This window comes from Ambystoma mexicanum, chromosome 1q (genome assembly GCF_040938575.1).
Source record: "Ambystoma mexicanum isolate Mex_15411 chromosome 1q, UKY_AmexF1_1, whole genome shotgun sequence".
Classification (NCBI taxonomy): domain Eukaryota; kingdom Metazoa; phylum Chordata; class Amphibia; order Caudata; family Ambystomatidae; genus Ambystoma; species Ambystoma mexicanum.
In genome coordinates this window covers 1,188,581,382-1,188,603,449 of record NC_090922.1, presented here as the reverse complement: position 1 = coordinate 1,188,603,449, position 22,068 = coordinate 1,188,581,382, and the positions used below count along the sequence as shown (strand labels likewise).

At 47.0% G+C, this 22,068-nt stretch overlaps 1 protein-coding gene across 1 annotated transcript in view; it reads right to left on the bottom strand.

Annotated features, from left to right (window-relative positions):
• Positions 1–22,068, bottom strand: part of LRRC40 (leucine rich repeat containing 40) — a 1,512,829-nt gene that overhangs the window by 357,668 nt on the left and 1,133,093 nt on the right. Inside the window, exon 10 of the mRNA XM_069641925.1 lies at positions 16,067–16,172. Coding sequence (XP_069498026.1) covers positions 16,067–16,172 — 106 coding nt within the window. The remainder of the gene's footprint in view (positions 1–16,066; positions 16,173–22,068) is intronic.

The following is a 22,068-nucleotide window of genomic DNA, read 5'->3' as shown; positions in this document are numbered from 1 at the left end:
AACCATGATATACCGTAATTTGGCAAGAAGGTTATTGTACCGTCATAAAACTAAAACCGTGACACCCCTAGCTACAGCTAATACAACTGTATATTAGACAAAGAGCATACCTCACACCTGCCATTATTGCGACCTTTAGGGATGTGAAAAGACAAGAATATCCCAGATGTAGGGTAGCAGATGCAGGACTTGCACACATGTTTTGGGGATGCTCGATAGTGCAAGGGTTTTGGAGGAAAGTGGCACATAAGGCATCCCAAGGTTGCATTGAGCTAGATATCCAGACCTCGGAAGCTTGCATGCTGGGCAGATACAAAAGAAACGTAAGAGATAAACTGCTGAATGAAATTAAAGAGCTGATGTACATAATGGCTAAACGCAGTATAGCTATGAGGTAGAAGGATGCTAAACAGCCGAGTGTAACTAGATGGTGGAGGGAGTTGGAAAAGTGGGTCACAGCAGAAACTGGAGCATGGGAGAAGGCACTGAGCGAACAAAAAGCTGAGGTGGAAACTGACATTCAACGATGGATAGCATTAACTGTGACTTTGTTTACATGCAACGGTGAGGAGGAGGCAACGCAGGCCACACTGGGGGAAGTAGATGCAGAATGATTAATAATAATAATTTGCATTTATATAGCGCTACAAACCCTCAGGTATCCGAGCGCTGCTTACCCACAGTGCGTGGTGCTCATTTATCAACCTCAGAAGGATGAAAGGCTGAGTTCGGCCCTTCTGGAATTCGAACCTGCAACGGCAGGCACTGCACGGATGTGAAAGCAAGCACTCTACTTGCTGTGCTATCTGACCGGCTTAAGAGTATATATCTAGATCTAGACATGAGATGCGCAGGCTGAGTTGGGGGGTGGGGGGATTATAGTAGAGTTAGATAAAGTTGGAAAACAGATATGACATGAATATGCTGTGCAACACTGAGTGGTTTGTTGTTATTTTGTTGTTATAAAATTGCAATAAAAATATATTTTTTTTTAAACTAGTCCTAGTATATTTAGGTCATGCATGCGTACAGACAGAGGTGGGAGGAAGGGGGAGGAGTGGAGGGGAACAAATTAGACCAGTCCAGCAGGGTCCTGGGTTCAGTGCAGAGAGGTTGCCCCCGCTCAGAGTGTAAGCTGAAAGTGCAGTAATGCTCAACATAGTGCAGCGGCCCGGAGGCAAGTGCAAAAGACTGGCACGGGAGCCTGGGAACTGTAAGGCTCTGGAGGTGTACCAGGCAACCAGTCAGCAAAAAACGGAACAGAGTTAGGGAGGAGGAGAAGGAGGGTGGAGAGAAAAAGAACAGAGGTTAGAAGGGAGAGGGAGAGAGGAGGAGGAAGAGAAGAGGTAGGTCTTGAGGAGTTTCCGGAACTTAAGGTGCTCTGGCTCAAGGCGGAGAGAGGCAGGGAGGCTGTTCCAGAGGGAGGCACCTGCAGAGGATAAAGATCTACCCCCATGTCTCCGTTTGTGAAAGAGGCTCCCTGCACAGAGTAGGACGACGAGCAAAGGACTCTAGAGGGAGAGTATTTAGGAAGAGAGCATTGTAGATAGTGTGGGCCCCAGCCCCAGAAAGCTGTGTGTATTATGCAGAGTGTCTTTAACTTGATCCTTGCAGCCACGGGGTGCCAGTGGAGGAATATCAGCACTGGAGAGATGCGTTCCCTGGGCTTGAGGCCAAGGATAAGTCTCACGGTTCTATTCTGGATGAGTTGTAGAGGACGGAGAGTAGAAGTAAGAAGATTGAGAAAGAGGCTGTTGCAATAATCAAGCCTAGAGAGAAGCAGGGCTCTCGAGGTGGTGAGCCTCTGGGGGAAGTGAGAAAAGGTAGAATACTTCTGAAGAGGTGCAGTTGGTAGTGGGACTTTTTGGAGATGTCTGAGATGTGAGAAGAGAAGGAGAGAGTGGAGTCGAAGATGAGCCCTAGATTTTTTGCCTCATTGGAAGGTAAGGGCGCAAGGCCAAGGGAGGCCGGCTAGTGTGAAAGTGGGAAAGCGGCAGCAGGGGTCCAAATGAGTACGATCTCTGTCTTACTGGCATTCAGGAAGAGATTATTAGCAGCAAAGCAAGACTGAATTCCAGATAGACAGGCATGGATGAGCGAGGAGGAGGTAGAGGATAGCCTGAAAGAGAGCTGTGTCTCATCTGCATAACACTGAACGTTAGAGGTAAAGGTAGAGATCCTGTGGGCCAAGGGGCCCATGTAGATCTTGAAAAACCAGGGGGATAGGTTAGATCCCTGAGGGACACCACAAGTAGAGAGAGTGATAGAGGAGAGAAAGGACCCACGTTTCACCTGGGAGGGCCGGTCAGAGAGAAAGGAGGTGAACCACGCCAGGGCCTGATCTGTGGTGCCCAGCGTATCACGTAAACGGGTGATCAGGATGTTGTGGTTTACCGTATCGAAAGCAAAAAAAGAGGTCGGGAAGAATGAAGACAGAGGGAGAGTTAGAATCAAGATTTGAGAGCAGGTCTTCACAGGTGTTCAGAAGAGCAGTTTCGTACCTCTGGATGCTCTAAAGCCAGACTGATGGTCATGAAGACAACCAACAGAGTCAGTGTGGAGGGTAAATTGAGTGATAGCCAGCTTCTCCAAGAGTTTTCCCAGGAAAGGGGTGATGGAGATCGGGCAATAGCTTGCCGGAATAGACAGATCGGCAGAAGGTTTTTTGAGCAGAGGGTGCAAAAGAGTGCTTGAGAGGAGAGGGGAAAATCCAGTGGCGAAAGAGGTTGCAGAAGTCGGCCAAGGTTGCTGCAAGTGTCAATATTGTCCTAGATGGTTTTGGAGGGGTAGGGGTACACCTATTTGGAATGGTCTTTCATAGACCGGACTAGAGACTTTGGCATGGTCTTACAACCTCAAACCCTTCCCTGGAGTCTACTCAACTGGAGACTGGGCCTGAAACACAGGATTGGTAGAGTTTAACTCCCTATTGTCTCTGTGGGCTTGAACAACTACTTCCCCGGGGTCCAACCCTTCCCTTTGATCCACAGCTCACCTTGTTTTCTTGGAAAGTGTGCTCTCCATCCTGCTTCAAGCGCAGGGGCGCGTTGATTGATGTGGGCTCGTTGCTGCCTAATTACTTCACTGGCAAGAGTCTGACAGGTAAGTATAATGAGTCTTTTGAACAGTTATCTAACTTCGTTCCTTTCCTTCCTTAGATGATGGCCGGCGTCTGGGGATGGCGACGTGCTGCTGAGATGAGTAGCGCTGAAGGTGAGTGATAGCGCGATGCGCGATGCAACCCTTTCGTATTTGTATTGAACTGAGTTCTTTTTCTGTGTCTTTTAGGCGCTGCGACGTTTTCAGCCTGGATGCCGGTTATGAAGAAGAAATGCGGTGAGTAAGTGCAGTATGCGACGCCTCTAGATGTTTCCACGCTAACCTGGAGTGTCTTTTCCCTCTTGCAGATGGATGAGAAGTTCCGGAGACACAGTTCCCCCAGAGCGGCTGGGATTCAGGTAAGCGTTTGAAGCTCGACATTTAAAAATAAGCGAAGATTTGCTGAATGCTTACTAATGGCTATTTCTGTTCTTTTCCCTTTTCCTTAGGAAGCGGCGTGCCGGGATGGGAATGACACCGCCGAAGATGCCCGCAGAACAGAATGAGCGATGAATGATGGGCAGAAGCGCCGCAAGGTAAGGCTGTTCCTAACGGTGTTCTTGTTCTTGCAGGAGCTGAGCGCAGAACACACTGAGTGTCACGCTGCAGGTGCAGAAAACAGACAGCATTTGTCTCAGCCTGAGCGTGGCTTAAATAGTCTATGGGTATCCCAGGTGCCTCTGGGCTGAACCACACCCAAAAGACTAGACTGCACTTGCAGTTCAGGGAACCGAAATATGTGGGGGCATCCATCTTTTCCCCATCAATGCACTACAAGTCCAATCCCCAATGTTATCCTATGGGAGTGAGTGAGTCTGGTGACACAAGCACCAAGTCTGACTCCAGGTGGGTCTTTGGAGGGATGGAGAGGCCCTGGAGGGCCATGTAGGCGATTGTGGCCTGGCTCCAGCCTGACATCTTGGAGGGCTGGGGACATGAGGGGCAGGAATCATGACCGAGACCTCATCAGGTGGGAGAGGGAGGAGAGAAGGAGAGGGAGAAGAGGGGAGGGGTGTGGGTGGCCCAAGAGATGTTGGTGCAGGAGGGGGAGCAAAAGAGAGGGCAGGATGTCCTGTGTGTTGGTGGTGAAATGTGCAGCCAGGGCCAAGCAGTAAAGTATGTCGCTGCAGTAGGGGTGGCCAGTAGCTTGCAGACTTTGAAAAGTTTGGCAGTGTTGTTAGATGCCGCTGAGATGCAGGCTTGACTGTAGACTTTTCTTGCAGCAGATGCAGAGTCTATATTGCCTTTGAAGGCGGCAGGCCAGTTTGTCAGAGGGTGCACCTGAAGATCCCCATTTCCGTTCTGCTGCTCTGCACTTGCGTTTAAGGGCAGCCAGATCGGAGGCTGCACGCCTGTGGATGAGACGTGAAGAAAGGCAGACCTGTTAATGAACTTTGATATAAAGAACAGCTGGAAAATCAGCGATACTAAGTAACGGAGTGGTCCGGTGAAAAAGAGTAACCCACTCAAAAGAGTCTGTGAAGGGAACTTTGTCTAAAGTGAGAAAGCAAATGAACAATAAATTAACAATAAAAGTAAAAGGAAGTTCAAGTGGTCCTGTAGTGGTCTGTAGTGGTCTGACAAAATAAGCCACGCACATTCAAAAGTCTGACATCCGAAAGGGGTCCGAGCCCGACAGAAGGAGACCCGAAGAGAAATAAGCTTGAGGAAGGGATTCCCCCCTTGCAACTTGTGTTGAACTTTATTGTAGGAGATCTGAGCCCAACAGAGGGAGATCTAAAAAGAACTGTGTGGTGTAGAGTCTGAGCCCGGCAGAGGGGGATCTTTTGGGAACGTTTTGGATAAGACATTATATTTTGGAAGAAAGAGAAAGTTTCTAGCATGGAAGGCTAGGTAGGCCTCGATCCATGGCTTTTTGAACTAGATATATTGTGTTGAAAACCGAGCCAGAGTGTGTCATCCTGCCCACAAGGATCGCCTTACTCCGTGCAGCCTAACGTGGGGAGGAGAGCTGTTTCAGACACATTATCATTTGAACACCGATTTTTCATTTTGTAGACAGTTGTCTTTTTCACACCTTTTCTACAAGAGACAGGGCAGACATTCAGTTTTTGTTAGTATAGGCCATTTTGATTTGACAGACTCCACTAGGACTGCGTTATTTATTATTTAATGGTTGAGACAACTCCCAATTTAGTTATAGGGCAGAATAGGAGTTTTCCAATCATTTAAATAAAGGTTTTACAAATTGTGCCCATTGTGTCAGTCTCTGCTTGTGATACCATGCCTCGCCTACAGTCCCCTGTGCAAATCTACAGTCCCCTTGGATATCCGAGGAGCAATTAGCCTTTCAGGTTTTACATGGGAAATCTAGTGGGTGTGACCTATTCAGGTCTTCACCTTCTCAGGTACAATTTGTAACCTCTGTTCCTGGTCCATCTGTGAATAAGTCATCTGGGGCGATAAGGGGCGAGGGGTTGATTCTTGAACACTCCTTTGGCAAATGCAGCTAGTTGTGGCAGTTTTAAATGGCAACCTTTTGTCTACAGTTGGAGTTAAAGGGCTAATGCTTGGTTTATTCCCGATAATCGTCCCCCTCCCACCCTCATTAGATTTGGTGCCACAGCGGTTCATGAGGCGAATTTCAGACAGGGTCGAGCCAGGTTCCACCAGAGTGTTTGAAACCTTTTTTCCAAACTATTCATGATGCAGTGAATCCCCTTTGTTCAAACCTTTGCCAACAGCATCCACTAATAAAAGGACCACTTTCTTTAGAAGTTCAGCGAGACCAGAGCTGCACTGGCACTCTGTGTGGTAAGTTCCCCTCGCCAGACTGAATAGGTGAACATTCTGCCAATTGCTTGCGGGATAAAAGTGGCTTAAGCATCCCATTATCCAAACCAGCACAGCTGCCTGCCGCCCTCCCATCGTTGTCGATAAGGCAAATGTCTCTGGCCAGTGGCGACTCATTCTTAATGCCCTGCGGACCCTGGTCATGTTCAAAGAAACCTGAGGGCTTGTCAGGATTGGTCGGCTCTGGTGGCATGAGACCCTCCTTGCTATCTAGAGTTGCATGGGAGATAGCCAATGGATGGTGCCACTTAGGTCTGCATTGGTCAGGGGGTATAACAGCAGGAAACCCAACAGACGCAACAGGCACTGAATCGGGGGTACTGGTGGAAGGCCTGATAAGACAGTGCAGGGATAAAGGTCAGCACTTCCCAATTGTCCAGGATAACTGGGGTGACTCGTGGGAAAACACAGGCGTGTGAGTATACATAAGGGGCTCAACATTTTGTAAATGGTACTTTAGATGAACATAAACGTTGGTTTATCTCACTACTGAGGGTGTAGGATCCCTCTGGTTTTCAATTGAGTTAAGCAAACTGGTTTTGGTAGTACATAACACGGAGGATGAGGGGCCGACACCAATTTTCCTTTTCACAGACAGCTATTTGTGTTTGGGGAATGGCACCATAGTTTGTTCGATGTAGTACGTATAACAGAGGGGATGAGGGTAGCCGTCTTGAAGCTGAATAGGAAATTTCCAAAAGGCCCTTTTTTGAGGAAATAGTAATATGCTCAGAAACACTGCACAAGTCAATTTTTATTTGGGGTCACAAAACGTGGCAGAGTATTCATGTCGGCACAAAAGTTTCCATTTGCCTTGATTCCTTATTGTTTCTACAAGTAATTTAAAAAAATAAAAACAGCCCAATGTCGTCCAGCTGTGCTCTCACCTGTCCCGAAATGCTGCTTGGGTGCTTGGTGGATCCACTTATCACATATGCAGATTCTGAGGGCTACACAGTCATCGAAGGCCTGCCAGCCGCATACTCCCTGCGGACGGCAACTCCCGCGCCCTTGCCCTGCAACTTCACCCTGCGGGGGGAGGCGGGAGGAAAATAGAGGAGGCGGCGTGGCCTCCAACGAAAACTGCCTGGAGGGCTTCCTGGGTCCTGGGCTATGGCTGTTGTTGGCACAGCATATTAATGTTGTGGGTCGGACCGTACATGTTTCTGTACAAAATTAAATGCAAGTGAAATGCTTAAACATCTCAACAGCGAATGCTTTAAAGGAAGTCCGTAGCCATGATTTTAATCAATAACTATAAAAACAAAGTAATTTATCTTCAAATTAATTTTGGTCTACACTAATGCTTGGCAAGCAAATGTATATTCTTTCAGTTGCTGAATTCTGGAACTGTATTATGAAATTGATAGAAAATTGTATTGCTAAGATTGTATTTGATGTTTTAGAGTGAAATGTTTCCTGGTTAAAAACCAATCAATGTATAGTATATAAATACATAAACAGCATCATTCCATGAGTACAGGGAAGGTAGACAAGGATAAAGCAGAATGAGGAAAAACAGAAAGAAAAAGGGAAGATCAGGAAAGAGTGCATTATGATAGAAATGAGCATAACAAATGGATGCAAGGGAGATAAAACAATTGTAAAACACATCTGTTTGGGATAGAGAAAGAACAAAAAGGATGACGAAAAGGATTTGAGGCCAAAAGATCCAGGAGCATGAGTTTACATGAAGGGGATTTGAGGCCAAAAGATCCAGGCCAGGAGCATGAATTTACATGAAGGGGCATGAGTTTACATGAGCTCTGCACAAGACTTGGTATAAGCGAGAAAGTCAATTTGTTTGCCTTTGAGTGCAGCTTGTTAAGTCGGAATCAAGAGACGGACAAGATGTCATCTTGCTTAAAGGTTTCTTAATTTTGAAATTCTCAAAACCTAAGTTGTCCCTAAATCTCTTGGCCCTAATCTAAAGAAAAGAAGTCTAAAAAGATTGCTTGTCAGGATGAATAACTCAAGTCTGCCGTCCAGAAACCTATTTTAGTCTGACTCTGTCCCTACCACAAAGAAAATAACCCACCTCTTAACAAAGGTACAATAAGGGCTTTTGCCCAACAAATCAAGCCTGATTGGGTTCTGACCGTACCATAATATGGCTGGCTCAAATGACAAGGGGCTTCTTGCAAAGTTCCAGTCAAGATAGCAAGTTTTGCTTATAGTTACTTCTTTGGGATGAGTCTCTGGTCAGTCTCTTATCCTTGTGATTTACAGACACTCTGTCACAATCTCAGGTCTGCGTTCAGTCTGTGGAGTCTTTCCCCAGGTTACTCGGCCAGAAATCTTGCTGTACTCTCGCCAAATATGTAACTCTTATTTTTTTTTATTTTTTTTTTTTAATCAACTGTGGTTATTTTTCAGCAGAATGGATTACAAATGATCATATATCAAAAAGAATATCAAACAATGTCGCCAGCATCCTTCCCGCCAACTACCCCCATCTGGGGTGCAATTTGCTGGACCGCCCTCCTCCAAACTCCCCCCCCCCCCCCTGCTTCAATAACACTTCAACATTTGTGTGGAATATAGCGTCTACAATCAATCACCCGGGAGAACCCTCCAACCCCAGATCTTCTCGCCACTCAGGTGTCCCCAGTTATAGGATAGAGACATTGCGAAGCAACCTAGGTTTAAAGTACATTTGATCCCTGTCGTCCATAAATTCATGTAATGGTGCCCAGGTGTTAATATATTTCGAGTAGGAGCCATCGGCAATTGCTGTCACTTTCTCCATGGCCATCACCCCCCAGAGTCTTACCCACCATGCGGCCACCACAGGTCCTTATTTATTCTTCCATGCCTGTGCTATGGTAATTCTTGCTGTGCTGAGCATGTGAGTAATGAGGCCATCCCTGCTTCCAGAGTTGGCGTAGCTCCCCTGCACTGCATCGCCCAACAAGACGACCACCGGGTCAAATGGCAATTGGGTCTCGGTTATATCTTTTATATGATTTAGGACCTCCTTCCAATAGGTCTCTACCATCGGGCACCTCCACCACATATGAATTAAATCCCTGGGTTGTCCACAGCCCCTCCAACAGAGGATGGAATAGTCTGAGTTGATGGAATGCATTCGTTGTGGGGTCATGTACCAACGAAGGCAGAGCTTGTACTCTTTAATTGATGTACATTTAGAGCCCTTGGCAGTGCGATGCCATATGCGGCCCCATGACTCCTCCGAAATAGGTCCACCCACGTCCTCAGCATATTTTTGCATATATGGAAGGATTTCCTCCGGGTACGCTCCCCCCCACCCCCATCAGCAGATACAGTCTTGACACCCCTTTCTCATCCTTTCCCTCTTGTACTGTAAGCTCCAACCCTGTGGTAGCTCTTACAGCTCTCTCTTGTACCTTCCCGTTGGTGATCCAGTGTCGGAGTTGGATGTAATGAAAGCGTTCCGTCTCCGGTATCTGGAATTTAGCTTTACAACCTTCGAAGGTCAACGGCTCACCCTCCGAGTACAGATCCCCCAATACCAGAGCCCGTTCCTTCCCTCCCCACTCCTTCCAGAAATTCTGCTGCAGACCTGGCGTAAAATCTGGGTTATGAGCTACCGGGGTAAGCGGGCCTCCCCCCCACCCACACCTTATTCCCCCATAGTGCTTTGTCCCCAATACCACAGGGTGGCCTTGGAAGACCCCAGTAGTGTGCCCCCTTTATCTCTATGTCGGCATGCGAGGAAGCCCAAATGTTCCAGCTGCATCTTTGATGCTGCTTTCTCCAAGATCACCCATCTTTTTTGATTGTCCCTAGGTGACCATTGCAACATGGGGGCCAACTGTGCTGCCCATAAGTACCTGCGAAATTCCGGAACCCCCAAGCCCCCAGAACTTGCGGTCTGAATACGACTTTCTTGGGAACCCTTGGTTTCTTTCCCTTCCAAATGAAGGACATTACCTCTTCCTGCAACCTTTTAATTGCTGGGTTTGGTATGCGTATCGGCAGGGCACCAGTCACGTATAGGAACCTGGGAAGCAGGTTCATCTTGACCGCTGTTATACGTGCTAGCCATGACAATTCCTGTAAATCCCATCGTTTGAGATCTTGCGACAAGGAGTTCAAAAGGACCTGGATATTAGCCCCATATAACCTATCGTAGGTGGGGGTCAAATGGACACCTAGGTATTTTATAGCTTTCTGTTCCCATTTCAAAGGATATCGATTCTCCTGTTCAGTAGCCTCTGTAATATTGAGTGCCTTAGATTTAGGGTAGTTAAAGTGAAACCCCGAAACTTTAGCAAATTTATCCAGCAACTCTATAGAGCTAGGGAGGGGAATTTGCTGTGTCTTTTGTAAACAAAAGGATATCATCTGCATAGAGGGCCACCTTCTGAGGACCAATCCTCCCTGCCTCACCCCTCGGATACCCTGGTCAGCCTGGATTTGTTGCGCCAGCGGCTCCATGGCCATGGCAAAGATCAATGGGGACAATGGGCAGCCCTGCCTCGTGCCCCTGCGGATAAGAATGCTGTCTGTGAGCCGTCCGTTGATCAACAGCCGTGTTGACGGGTTCGCAAAGTTGGCCATCACCATGCGTATAAATGCTGGGCCGCACCCAAATCTCTCAAGGGCGAGTTGCAGGTATCCCCAGTGCAAGCTGCCAAAATCCTTGGAGGCATCTAATGCTAACACCGAGAACCTCTTTCAAGTCCTCCGCCCCCACTCTATCGTATCTATGGCCCTGCGTATATTGTCATATGTGTGCCGCCCTTTCACAAAGCCTGCCTGGTCCGGGTGTATTATTTTTGGGAGTATTCTTGCTAATCTACGGGCCAATACAGTGGAGTAGATTTTTGCATCCCCGTTCAATAGTGAGATGGGGCGATAACTGGCGCAATCAAAGGGGTCCCTATCCGGCTTTAGCAGGAGGACCGTGGTGGCTGGGCCCATATCCCCTGAGATTCCGCCCTGAGTCCCTGATAAAATTGAATAAGTTTGTTAGGGGGCCTACCAAGATCGGTCTGAATGTTTTATAGTACGCGTTACTTAACCCGTCCGGGCCTGGAGATTTATGACCCTTTAATGCCCCTATTGCCTCCCCCACTTCTTCCACTGATATGGGTTCTTCCAGCATTAATCTGCCTGCCTCACTGAGTTGTGGCAGAGTTACCTGGTCCAAGAAGGCAGCCTGTGCTTCCTTTTCTAGATTCTCCCCCTTTAGGATGTTAGTATAGTAGGATAGCATAAACCCTTCCAGTTCCTTCTCTCCCCTTACCAGGTTCCCATCCCAGTCTCTAAGCTGTACAATATGATTCTGGGCTTTCTGCCACCTCAATTTAGCCGCTAGAAAACGATTGGCTTTGTCCCCATGTATATAATATGATTGCTTAGTCCGTAAAAGAAGTTGTGCAGATTCGTCCGCAAGTAAAGTTTCTAGCGCGGCACTGGCCTTTCTCAAGTCCCTCCAGGTTCTTTGTGAGCCTTTGTTCTACTCCACCTCTGCTTCCCTGATCTTGGCTTCCAACTCCCGCCTCACACCCTCTTTTCTTTTAACATATCCCACTGTATGCGCTATGAACTCGCCCCGTACCACCGCTTTACTTGCATCCCGAATTGTAGCCCAATCCACCTCCCGTATAACATTGTCTTGAAAATAGTCCCTCAGGACTCGCTCTATGTCTGCTCTCAGGGCTAGATCTTTTAAAATTACCTAATTTAAGCGCCAAGGCCTATGAGTTGGCAGCTGTGGGGTAAAAGGCTCCATCCTTAGGGAAACCGGGGCATGATCTGAGAGGCACCGCACCCCAATATCCAAGCCCGTGACCTGCGGAACCAGGGAATCTGAAATCAAGACCATATCGATTCTAGAATGCCCCCTGTGTACTGCGGAGTAGTGGGTGTACACTCTCCAGGGGGTGAAAGAACCGCCACGTTTCTATTAAATGCAGGTCCCCAAGGAATTTTGCTAAGGCTCCCCGCCCCTTTTACAAGCTTATACAACCACTGCTCAGATCTCCAATACCCTCAAGGCGTTTAGAATCAAAACACTGCTCTTCCAGTGATCAATATAAAGTGCTCCAACCAGTTTGCGGGGCAGCATCACCCCTCCCGCTCAGACCGGGTCCCCAGCCCTAGGATCCCTCCTGTTACCTCTTTGGCGGGAGCGCACTGATTTCCATTGTTCCTTTACTGCAGGGTCTTCTCTTCCCTCACTCCTCTGCGGGGAACTTGCTTGGTCCTTGCCCTCACTGCCTTCCGGCTCTCCCATGAGCTCATCCATGTCCTCCTCTTTTGTGATCGTATGCCTTTGTCCCTTCCACTCGAAGCGCAAACCAGTCGGAAACTCCCAATGATAGCGAACCTTCCTTGTCCGTAGCCAGTCCGTGACGACCCGCAGCCGTTTCCACTTGTTCAAGGTGGCTTGGGAAAGATCTTGAAACAGAAGAATAGGCGTAGAGCGGAAATGTATAGGTTCTTTCTCCCGTGCGGCTCGCATGATGAGCTCTTTCAGCTGAAACATATGCACTCGGGTTAAAACATCCGGGATCAAGTTTTTCTTTAGCTGGAGCGATGAATAGACCCTATGAGTCTGGTCCAGGACAATGTCCCTCTCGGTATCTGGACCCAGGACGTGACGGAACAACTCTGTCACATATTGGTGCAGGTCTCCATCGGGGACAGATTTCGGAATCCCCCGGATACATATGTTATTCCGCCGAGATCTATTTTCTGCATCCTCCTGTCTGTCCTGGACCCGCTCCATTTGCTGTTCAAGGGTCCGGACCCTTTGTGCTAGCTCTGCATGCTCATGGCTGTGTTCAGCTACTGTTGTCTCCATCTCGTCAACCCTCCTTTCAACCACCACTATTCCCTTATTAAGATCAACAATAGACTTGGCCAAGTCAGTGGCGCTATCCTTGATGTCCTTCTTCAGCTCCTGTAACATTGCCAATAAGTCCGATCTGCGAATCGGTGGATCTTCGCGATCCTCCAAGATCCCCGAAGGGGGCGAGTGGATCTGAGCCTGCGCCTGTAGTTGATTGCGCTTCTGAGCCTCCGCGGACTGCATCATGGATTTAATATCTCCGGATCCCGAACCTTTGGGCTTTCCCGCCTGCTTAGACATTCTGCCACCAGTGGTAGATAGGGTGGGTCGCCCAGGGTCCACGCTGTCCTTATGTATAAGGGAGGTGCTCCACCACTTCAGTGCTGGTTCTAGCCCCATAATGCCTGTTATCTGAGCTATATGGGATCCGCGAGCTCCACTTCTCCACTCCGGTGTAGCTGAACGCTGTTCCCCGGGGTTAGGTCCATCCCACCCTGGGGACCTCCAGTCGTGTCCCCCTTGTGGGCTACCGAGTGTTGTTGCAGCGGGGGGCAAGGGGGCACCACCCACACAAGGCGTCCCTTTCAGGATATTTGGGGCAACCTAGGCCCTCTCTTCAGGTTGTCTCCACCCCGACCCCTCGGCTCCAGCAGCACTAGTCCAGGAGGAAAGATCTCTGTATGCCTCGGGGCTCCCCTCACTCCAGCCACAACACAGCACAGTTGCCACCGCTTCCCTGCCCTACAGCGTACAAATCTGCAGGGCTTTCCGCTGTAGTAAGTCTCCTCACCTCTTGTCTTCCTCGCCGCTTCACCCCTCCGGCTGCTAAGGCTCTAACCGTAATTTTTAAAATTTATTTATTACATTTGTTACTCGCCCAGACCCGCGGGTATCAGAGCGAAAATTTCAATAAATTATAGCATTTTTATACAGGGTTATAGTTACCATCACATAGTACATATTTTATACTGAATTACAAATAAATCATGTGATCATATTTCTTATACTAAGTTACAAATGGTCACGGTAGCAGGTCACATTTTGATTAAAACACTAGTTGCAGATCTAGAGGTACATGCCAGCCGTAGGGACTACATTTACTGTTTAGGTTCAAAGAAAGGTGGTAAACCAGAGGCATTCTAGTACTAAGGTGGAGTAGGACTAGTTGAGGTTAATATTTGTTAAATAACCAAGTTTTCAGTGCTTTTATGAATTTTAGTAGGGAGTCCTCATTTTTGATACTAATGGGTAGTGCGTTCCAGTGCGATGGGGCTAAGACTTTGAAGCTGCTTCCTCCTGCTCTACTGTATTTGTATTGAGGAACTTCCAAGAGGGCCAGTTTATTAGATCTCAGTGTCCTACAGGATATTTTTTTCTTGATAGCGTTGTTGAGGTAGCTAGGCGCTTTGTTGGTGATGCATTTATAAACGGTGCTGAGGAATGGTAGGGCAGACACCAGAGCGCTGCACACCTCGCCTTTCTTCCAGTGTACGCGCTCCGGGCCGTGCCGCCCGCCCCTTCAGGGCACTTCAGTCAGCAGGTCTCTGCCCCTCGCCTCCTCCCCATGCATGAACTCCCAGCCAGGTGGGGGTGGAGGGGGGGGGGGGACAGGCGGCCCAGCCCTCAGATCCGCGCCAGGTCCCCGGCCGGATCAGCCCACACGGCGTGCGTGGGCCCGGCAGACAGCTCACCTCTTCCTCCAGCGGACGTTCACAGGAACGCTGCACCCCTCACCGCCTCCTCCGGCACACGCACTCGCCTCCTCAGGGAACTCCGCTTAATGGGCTCCCGTCCCGCTTCACTCCAACGCAGTGGCCCCCGCCAAGCCGGGCGATGGGGGAGGGGCAGAGACACCCCGCTCGCCGACACTCGTCTCCGAGTGACAATGCCCCCCGGCGGGACACCTTGTCGTCTACTTACAAGGGTGCCACAGTTAGAGCACAGGTCAGCTCTCCATTACTCCGGAGGCAGGCTGACGAGGCTGACGAGCCCCGGGGCTTCTCCGCACATTGCGCCCGCCATCTTGAGAGCTACAGGGCCCTTGAGTCTTTGGCAATTTTCTCCTCGGTAAGCAGTTTTCCGGGGCCGCCTGCTGTGCCAGGCACGCCTGACACTCACGGGAACCAGCAGAGCCGCCTTCCTGGGTATTTAGCGTATTTTAGGGTGTTTTAGGGCATTAGGACGGGGAAGGAGTCCCAGAGCTCACCAAGGAGACATCCTTCGGTGTCCTCGGCTGGCCACGCCCCCGTATCTCTTGATTTTTACCCCTCCCTGGGCTTATAGGTTCCTCACCCCGCCTTTTGGTTTGTCATCTTTGACCCCCCCTTTGGGGGGTCAGTCGCTGACCACCCCCTGGGCTCTGGCTTCCATCTGCGTTGGGGTCAGACTTTCACACCCCCTTGAGGTCTCCTGGGCCTTTCTCCCCACCACTTGGTTCACTGGAGCGACTGTATACTTTCTGCTTCTGGGCAGTGCTCCTCCGGCCAGGCCTTCCAGGAGTGCAATACGGCTTCTCTGCTCTACTTTCTACCTTGGGTTCCGTGTGGTTTGGAGCATTTGCTCCCTTCCCAATGCTGTTCTCTGGGGTCTCGCATCTTTTCCTCGTTTTGGCTGTTCATTCCCACTCAGGCATCGTCCTCCTCTCAAGGCTCTCCAGGATGAGGCCTCTACAGTCCATCTCAAGCAGGACTTCCACGCATGCCACAAGTTTGTCTGCATCGGGATTCAGCATGCTGGGCGTGTGGTTCTCCTCTCTTGCCACACCTCACAGTGGGAGGTTTCCAGATGTCTGCTGCTCCACAGGCAGCTCTACTCTTCTTCCTCAAGTCTGATGGAGTTTTATTTTATGTTCCCCACAACAAGGGGGTGTATCAGTTTACGGTCTCTTTTTAGATGTGAATGGTAGCTTAAAGAAACAACATCAGCCGTTTGTGTACACAGCTGAGGTGATCATGAAGGTTACAAACAATAATGTGGTCAGTTTCTTGGGACAAGGGAGAGTAACACAGATCTCTAACTAGAGACTGCCTGCCCCCTAGGGATGCTAGTTTCAAGAGGGTGGCTCGCCATTGTGGGAAAGGAGACGAATTCCCAGGTTTCGTCACGCATCAGTAAGACTGTACTAGAGTATCATGACACACTAGGTTGCTTGATATTTGAAGAACTGGACTACAATTCAAAGCACTGTAAACCATATGATCGATATTACAATATTTTTTATTAATGATGACCACAATATAATAGACACATAATTGATTCGATACTTTCCACATGTTCACATTTTAAGGTAACATAAATCAATATATTCTATCCAATAACAATAGCTTATCAGACATTACATTAATGTATAAATAAATGAATTGCACATACCTATATTCCAATGCTTTCAGTGTAGTAAGAGCATGCAGGTTGATAGTGGACTCGCTTGGGAGGGTCATGGCTGTTAAAGCAGTTCCATCATTGTTATCAGTAGTATCTAAAATATATAAATACAAATTAAAGTCTAGATACTGCTTAAATCTTAAGCAAACTTGTACACGTCTACCAGCTATTCACCATGTCAGTGCAAGAAGATAAATATTCTCCATTGAAGGGTACTCCTAGGATGAAGAATTCATCAATCAAAACTTTAAGTGTACGTTTTAGAACTAAGTAAATGGCTACTTCGTAGAAAGTGAGATGAATGCATGAAAAATACCTCCCAGCAGAAAAGAGGGCAAAACACATAACCGAAAAACATGGAGCGGACAAGGGTGTAAAGCAAATCTAAGGTAGCCATTAAGGCATTTGTGAACTAATGTATCCACTGCAGAAATCTATTCATAACCTGATGAGACATGTGAACCTGAGTGTGTCTAAACAAAATCTCATTCTTTCATGACTGACTGTAAGGAGTTCAATTAGAGTTGAATACTAGCGAGACCAGTCCAAAAGAATTGGAGTCTTTACCAGTTATTAATATATGTATGTACTTTCATTTATAACCAAATTCATTTATTTTCAAATACTGGATACAAAATATCTATCACAGGAATCTACAGGATACAAATCTGATCAGACAACCCTATTCCTACTCCAGATAAGCAAGAAATGAACTTACATGGAATCCCAATGCTTCTCCCTTTATCATAGTCAAAAGCCATACAGTCACTTCAGGGAATGCATACATGATTTCTGCTACTTCGCTTTCAATTGTCTTAATAGGCTATTACCTGATATATTCCTATCTTCTTAGAAACACTGCTGAAGCCTAAAATCCAGCTTGGATCCAGCTAAAATCCAGGTTGCTATGATTTTGGAAAGACAGATCTGCAACTGCCCCTCAATGCTAAAAGCTTCCTGGTGTCCTGTAAAAGCTTAGACTTTTTTATATTTCAACTCCATATCGGGACCTCTAGTCTCAATTAAGTCTTTTTATGCATTTCACCCAGAGATCTTGCGATTTCAACCGTATTTCCTCCAAATGTGTGTCTTAAAACCATCCCACGTATTACCTGTGATGCCTTCCTCTGTGGAGCACTCTTGCATGACCCCAAACTAAGCCTTAAGTAAATCTCTATTGCCCTTATCAATTAAAATGTAATCTTCTAATCTCCAACTCCCACGGGCTCCACCAACCCTTCAAAGTCCCCATTTGAGGAGAGGCGCATGATCAGAAAGTACAATACCAACTATGGATGCATCAGTATATTGCTCTGCTATTCCTGCCATGCCAAAAATATTATCTATCCGGAGTTCGATCTTTAGACTTAAGAGAATAATCTATCTGCAGGACGAAAGTAGCTTCACAAATCTATCAATCCCTCAGCAAGTAATTTAGCCTTGAGTGGTTTGGACAGGACCCTGAAAGTACATGTTACATTCTGGTTTGTACCTTTTAGTTAAGTGCAGTTTTAGGAGAAGTAGTCAAGTACTTAAATGTTAAACGATTATTAAAAAGATGTTATCCCAGGTCACCAATTTAACCAGATTGTGAAAATATGTATCAGTTCCCTTAGGGTCGAATGTTAGACGCACTTAGAAACAGCATCACTACCAGAGAAGGCTAGTACACACTTAACGCCAGGTTGTACTAAACCTTTTTTTGGCACACACCAAGTCAGTTGATGCGTTTGATTCTGTAAGGGAAAAAATAAAGGAAGATAGAGACTACCATAATCAGAGCGAGTGGCATGGGAAATGCGGATTTATTCATATACCAAGTACCCAGAGTTCTGCACAATTCTCAATTAACAGCAGCACAAGCTGAAAACTACTTTTCTATCAGAGGCCCATTACTGAATTCATAAGTGTGAATGTTGCCTACTATATAAAGACAACCCAGCTTATGTCACTGTAATGTTTATTTTAAAGTCACACAAGCAAAGTATTTCACCTTAATTTCAGAAGCCAACATGGTATGTGCTTCAAATGGAGTGCAGCAGTCAGGTGCCATTTTGTATTTAGCATTATAGCATAGCTTCAACCATTTTAGCTTGCTTCTAAAGCTGGAGAAATACTCTTACATTAGAAAAAGTATTCATGCTGGGAATGAATGTGCACATTTCACATAATGAGCTCTGGGGGAGTAAATCAAGCGAGGTCGCTTGTGGACTACTGCCAGATCTCGTTTGCCAGCATGGAGATAAGGCAGGTAGTATTCTCAACGTCAACGAGCAGAGCTTATGTTCTGTCCTGGGAAGCAAGGCCATTCAACTTTCCACTAGATGATAAATTGCACGCAACGATTGATGGATCTCATCTTTAAAGCTGTGTCCAGACATGTAAATGATCAAAGAAAAGAGAACATTGTGATGAATTGTGTACACATTCTTGCTTGCTCTTGCATATTTTGTGTTTGCGGTTTTGATGAATAAAAGACAGATGGGACAAACATTTCCACATAATCCTGAAACCAGATGGTGTGTTGGGATAATTTATTTTGCTTTGCCACCCCTCCCAAATGCCAATCAAGATACAAGAGTCTGAGATGGGAAGAATTGGTTTTAACAGTTTGGTGCCTTGTGGACTCGGGGATATTTCCGAATATGGTCCGACTGGCTGCATATGTATTCAGCCGCTTCCCCCCCGCTGCTGTTGCATGTGCCATTTTAAACCCTGCCATCCTCTAAACAAATAACGCATATACTCTCATATCTGAATGGGATACCCGGGTTTTGAAAGGAGAAGTTTTTCAGTTATTAGATGTTTAGGGTTTTATAGATTTGTCATCATGTTGTCTCTGGTGCGTTGATGCTTCCCCTCCCCTTTTATCGTCTCTGGGCCGTGGTGGCTACCCGTTTCCCTTGTTTTCTCTGGGGCAATTTTTGCCAGTGTATTCCTTTAACTAAAATAATGGATAATACCTATTCACATATACACTATGTTCAGTACCCAGCTGACATGCCTGCGGGTAAGATTGAGACAGCCTTTCTGAATCAGGTGCAGAATCAGTTAAATGTGTTCCTAAGTGGCATTAAAAAACCACTGCCAGACAGGGTATCAAAAAATTTCCACAATTATGTTAGTTTGACCAGGGAAAATTAAATTCTGTCTGTGTCCTACAGGACTCTAACAGATATAAAGCTCACCCAAAGGAGTAGTCAGCCTTTGCAATCTGGGAAAAAGAAGCATCACATGAAGCAGAATCACTCTTGCAAGAGCACAGGGAAGAAAAGGTTAAATTGGAGATAATGTTGACAATAAATGAGCATGGCTTTACGCTGTCCTCACACCCATTAGTGCCCGTAACAATGACGATGATCCTCAGCCTATCTATTTTCCTCGGACGACATTACAAAACCAGGCACTCATCTCAGCCCCAGTACCACTCCAGTCCATACCTACACCACATACCTATTCAACTGGCGCATCGCGCCCGACACAAATGCCCTTCAATTTCCCAGCACTTCTGCATGGGTGCCATGTGCAGTACAAAGAATACAGAATCACTTAGACAACCCGGATTGGACTGTCTCCCCTCCGTAATGTCTCCTCAAGACTTGAGGCACATCAGGAAAAGTAAAGGGAAGGAATATTACGTACCTATCATGGATTTGAAGGAGACTTAAGGGAAACAGCATCATATGTGGGTAAAAACTATTAATAAAGAGAATGAGTTATTATCACACAATACTTTACTAAGTGAATTGGAGAAAGATGAGGGGTTAGGTCCACCACCAGTTATATTAGAAGACATACCACCTCTCAAAGAGGCAGACCTGGGAGCACATACCTACCCAGTCAGGATAATACCAGCACCCAAGCGGTTCCACACTGTACCATACCACGTAGCTTGGAACCGGATCAAATACGCTCCTTGCAGGACGCTTTCCTCCCCACTTCGCACCAACCCCAAGAAGTTTATACGGCAACTAGAAAGCATCATAGATTCCCATAATCCCACTACTGCTGATTTCGCCGGCTTGCTTAAACAGATACTTACACCAGAGAAACTGCACAAAGATCCGTTTAAAGATCCATTGTAAGGAAATGAGGATGGCACGAAGTTCAGATTAAACAGAGGAAATTGTGCAGAAACGAGGTTGAGCTATTAAAGGCGGTAAAGGAATTAGCAAAAGCTACCACAGATTGGTCAAAGGTGGTATCTTTCAGGCATAATACATATAATGTCACCCACGCAGCTCCAAAGTTAGTAACACAGTATTTTGTTGCTGGCCTTCTCTCGGCTATTAAAAGTGATGTTGAAAAAGGAGTTGATTGAAAATGTAAAGACGCGTCAGAAATAATGCCAGTGGTAGTGCATAGGTATAGTTTGCATTTAGATAAGAAAGATCAGAAGACTGAAAAGCTGTTCACACTGCAATTAACTAAGTTTGACTGACTGCAAAAACAAGCCCCTGCAGGACTAGGTGTACAAGAGGCAACGGTGGGTGGGGGTACACGGGGGCAGCAGACCTCAGAGAAATGGGGCCCCATTCCGTTTCAAACCCCCATATCAGCCCCCACAGGTTTCTCAATGCCACTATTGCCAAGGTTTTGGACACTGGACAGCAGAATGTCCCACCCAGTTTACCCCATACGTGCCACAAGTTCCTCTAAATGCATATGGATGTTCGAATAAGGCTCTCGGTCGCTTACACAGCAACCTCAAGGACCCCCTATGATAACAAGAATTTGCTATATGCAATCCCAATATCGGACAAGCCAATTAAATCCACAAGCCACTCCCAACTGGATGCTTAGATTTCTCATTTTGCCATGAAGACGCCCCAGGACCATGCGTTATTGCAGCCATATTCAAATTGGACACCTCCAATCCTTCACTTCCAGCTAGAATACAGGGCTGCCACACAATCCTCCTAGTAGGTAGAGGAGCTTCAAAAAGCACCCTAAAAGCACAAAACCTTCCCCTACCACATTCTGGAAAAGTTGGAGTTACCATGGGAGTGGAAGGTGTTACTGCATGCCTCCCTTTAACGCACTCAAACATCATTAACCCTGGGGCCCCCCACTACCACACAGGCATTCCTGCTCAGCCCAACTGCTCAGCCCAACTACTCCCCCCAACCACCCTCCCCCCCCCCCCAAGAGATATTTTGGCTATAGACTGCCTCACCGCCATGGGCGTATCTACTGCAGACCACACGGCTCATACATTAATCTACCTTAAAATCCTGCATTGGCAGTAGATCTACCCACAGCAGTAGAAGCATATACTCTAGCCACACACACTGAAGTACTTGCAACTTCACCAACACTTTTGTCAGATTGGTTTCAGGATGTTCCAAAACAATTCAGGGCCACTGGCTCAAACAATGCAGGGCTCATTACTTCCTTTGACCCAGTAGTTCTACCATTACAAGAGGATGTCACCTTCCCTAAAGTGAAGCAATAACCCCTGTGATGAATCAAGGGATTCATTCACTTCCCCCAAGGGGGGAGTCCCTTCCTCTGAGGCTAGGTAGGCGAGTCCGCTACGGAACATTCCTCCTAGGAGTGGTGGTAAGCGGGACATCAAAGGGGGAGAATACCCTCTTCGAAATAAGGACTCATTTCCCATAACAAACTCCCTTATTACTATCCCCCAAAAGCCAGTACAACAGTATTAACTGACAGACAACTAAATTCCTGTTACTTGTATTATTTTAATGTAATACCAGAAGAACATCAACCTCGTACTGCGAAGAATAAGACCATGAGAATAATGAAGAGTGCTTGTCTGTCAAATACTGACACAAAGAGGCCAACAGGAGGCATGATGAATAAGGCCCAAACACAAATGCAGAACATTCCTTAGAAATCAGGGAAGCCCCAGCAGTACGTCATAAAAACAGCAGGACCGAGAGAAAAAGGAAGTGAGACCCGGGAGTTTCAAACCGGCTGGATCAAGGAGGCTGGCAAACCAATGGAGACGCTGCCTTGCTTGTCAG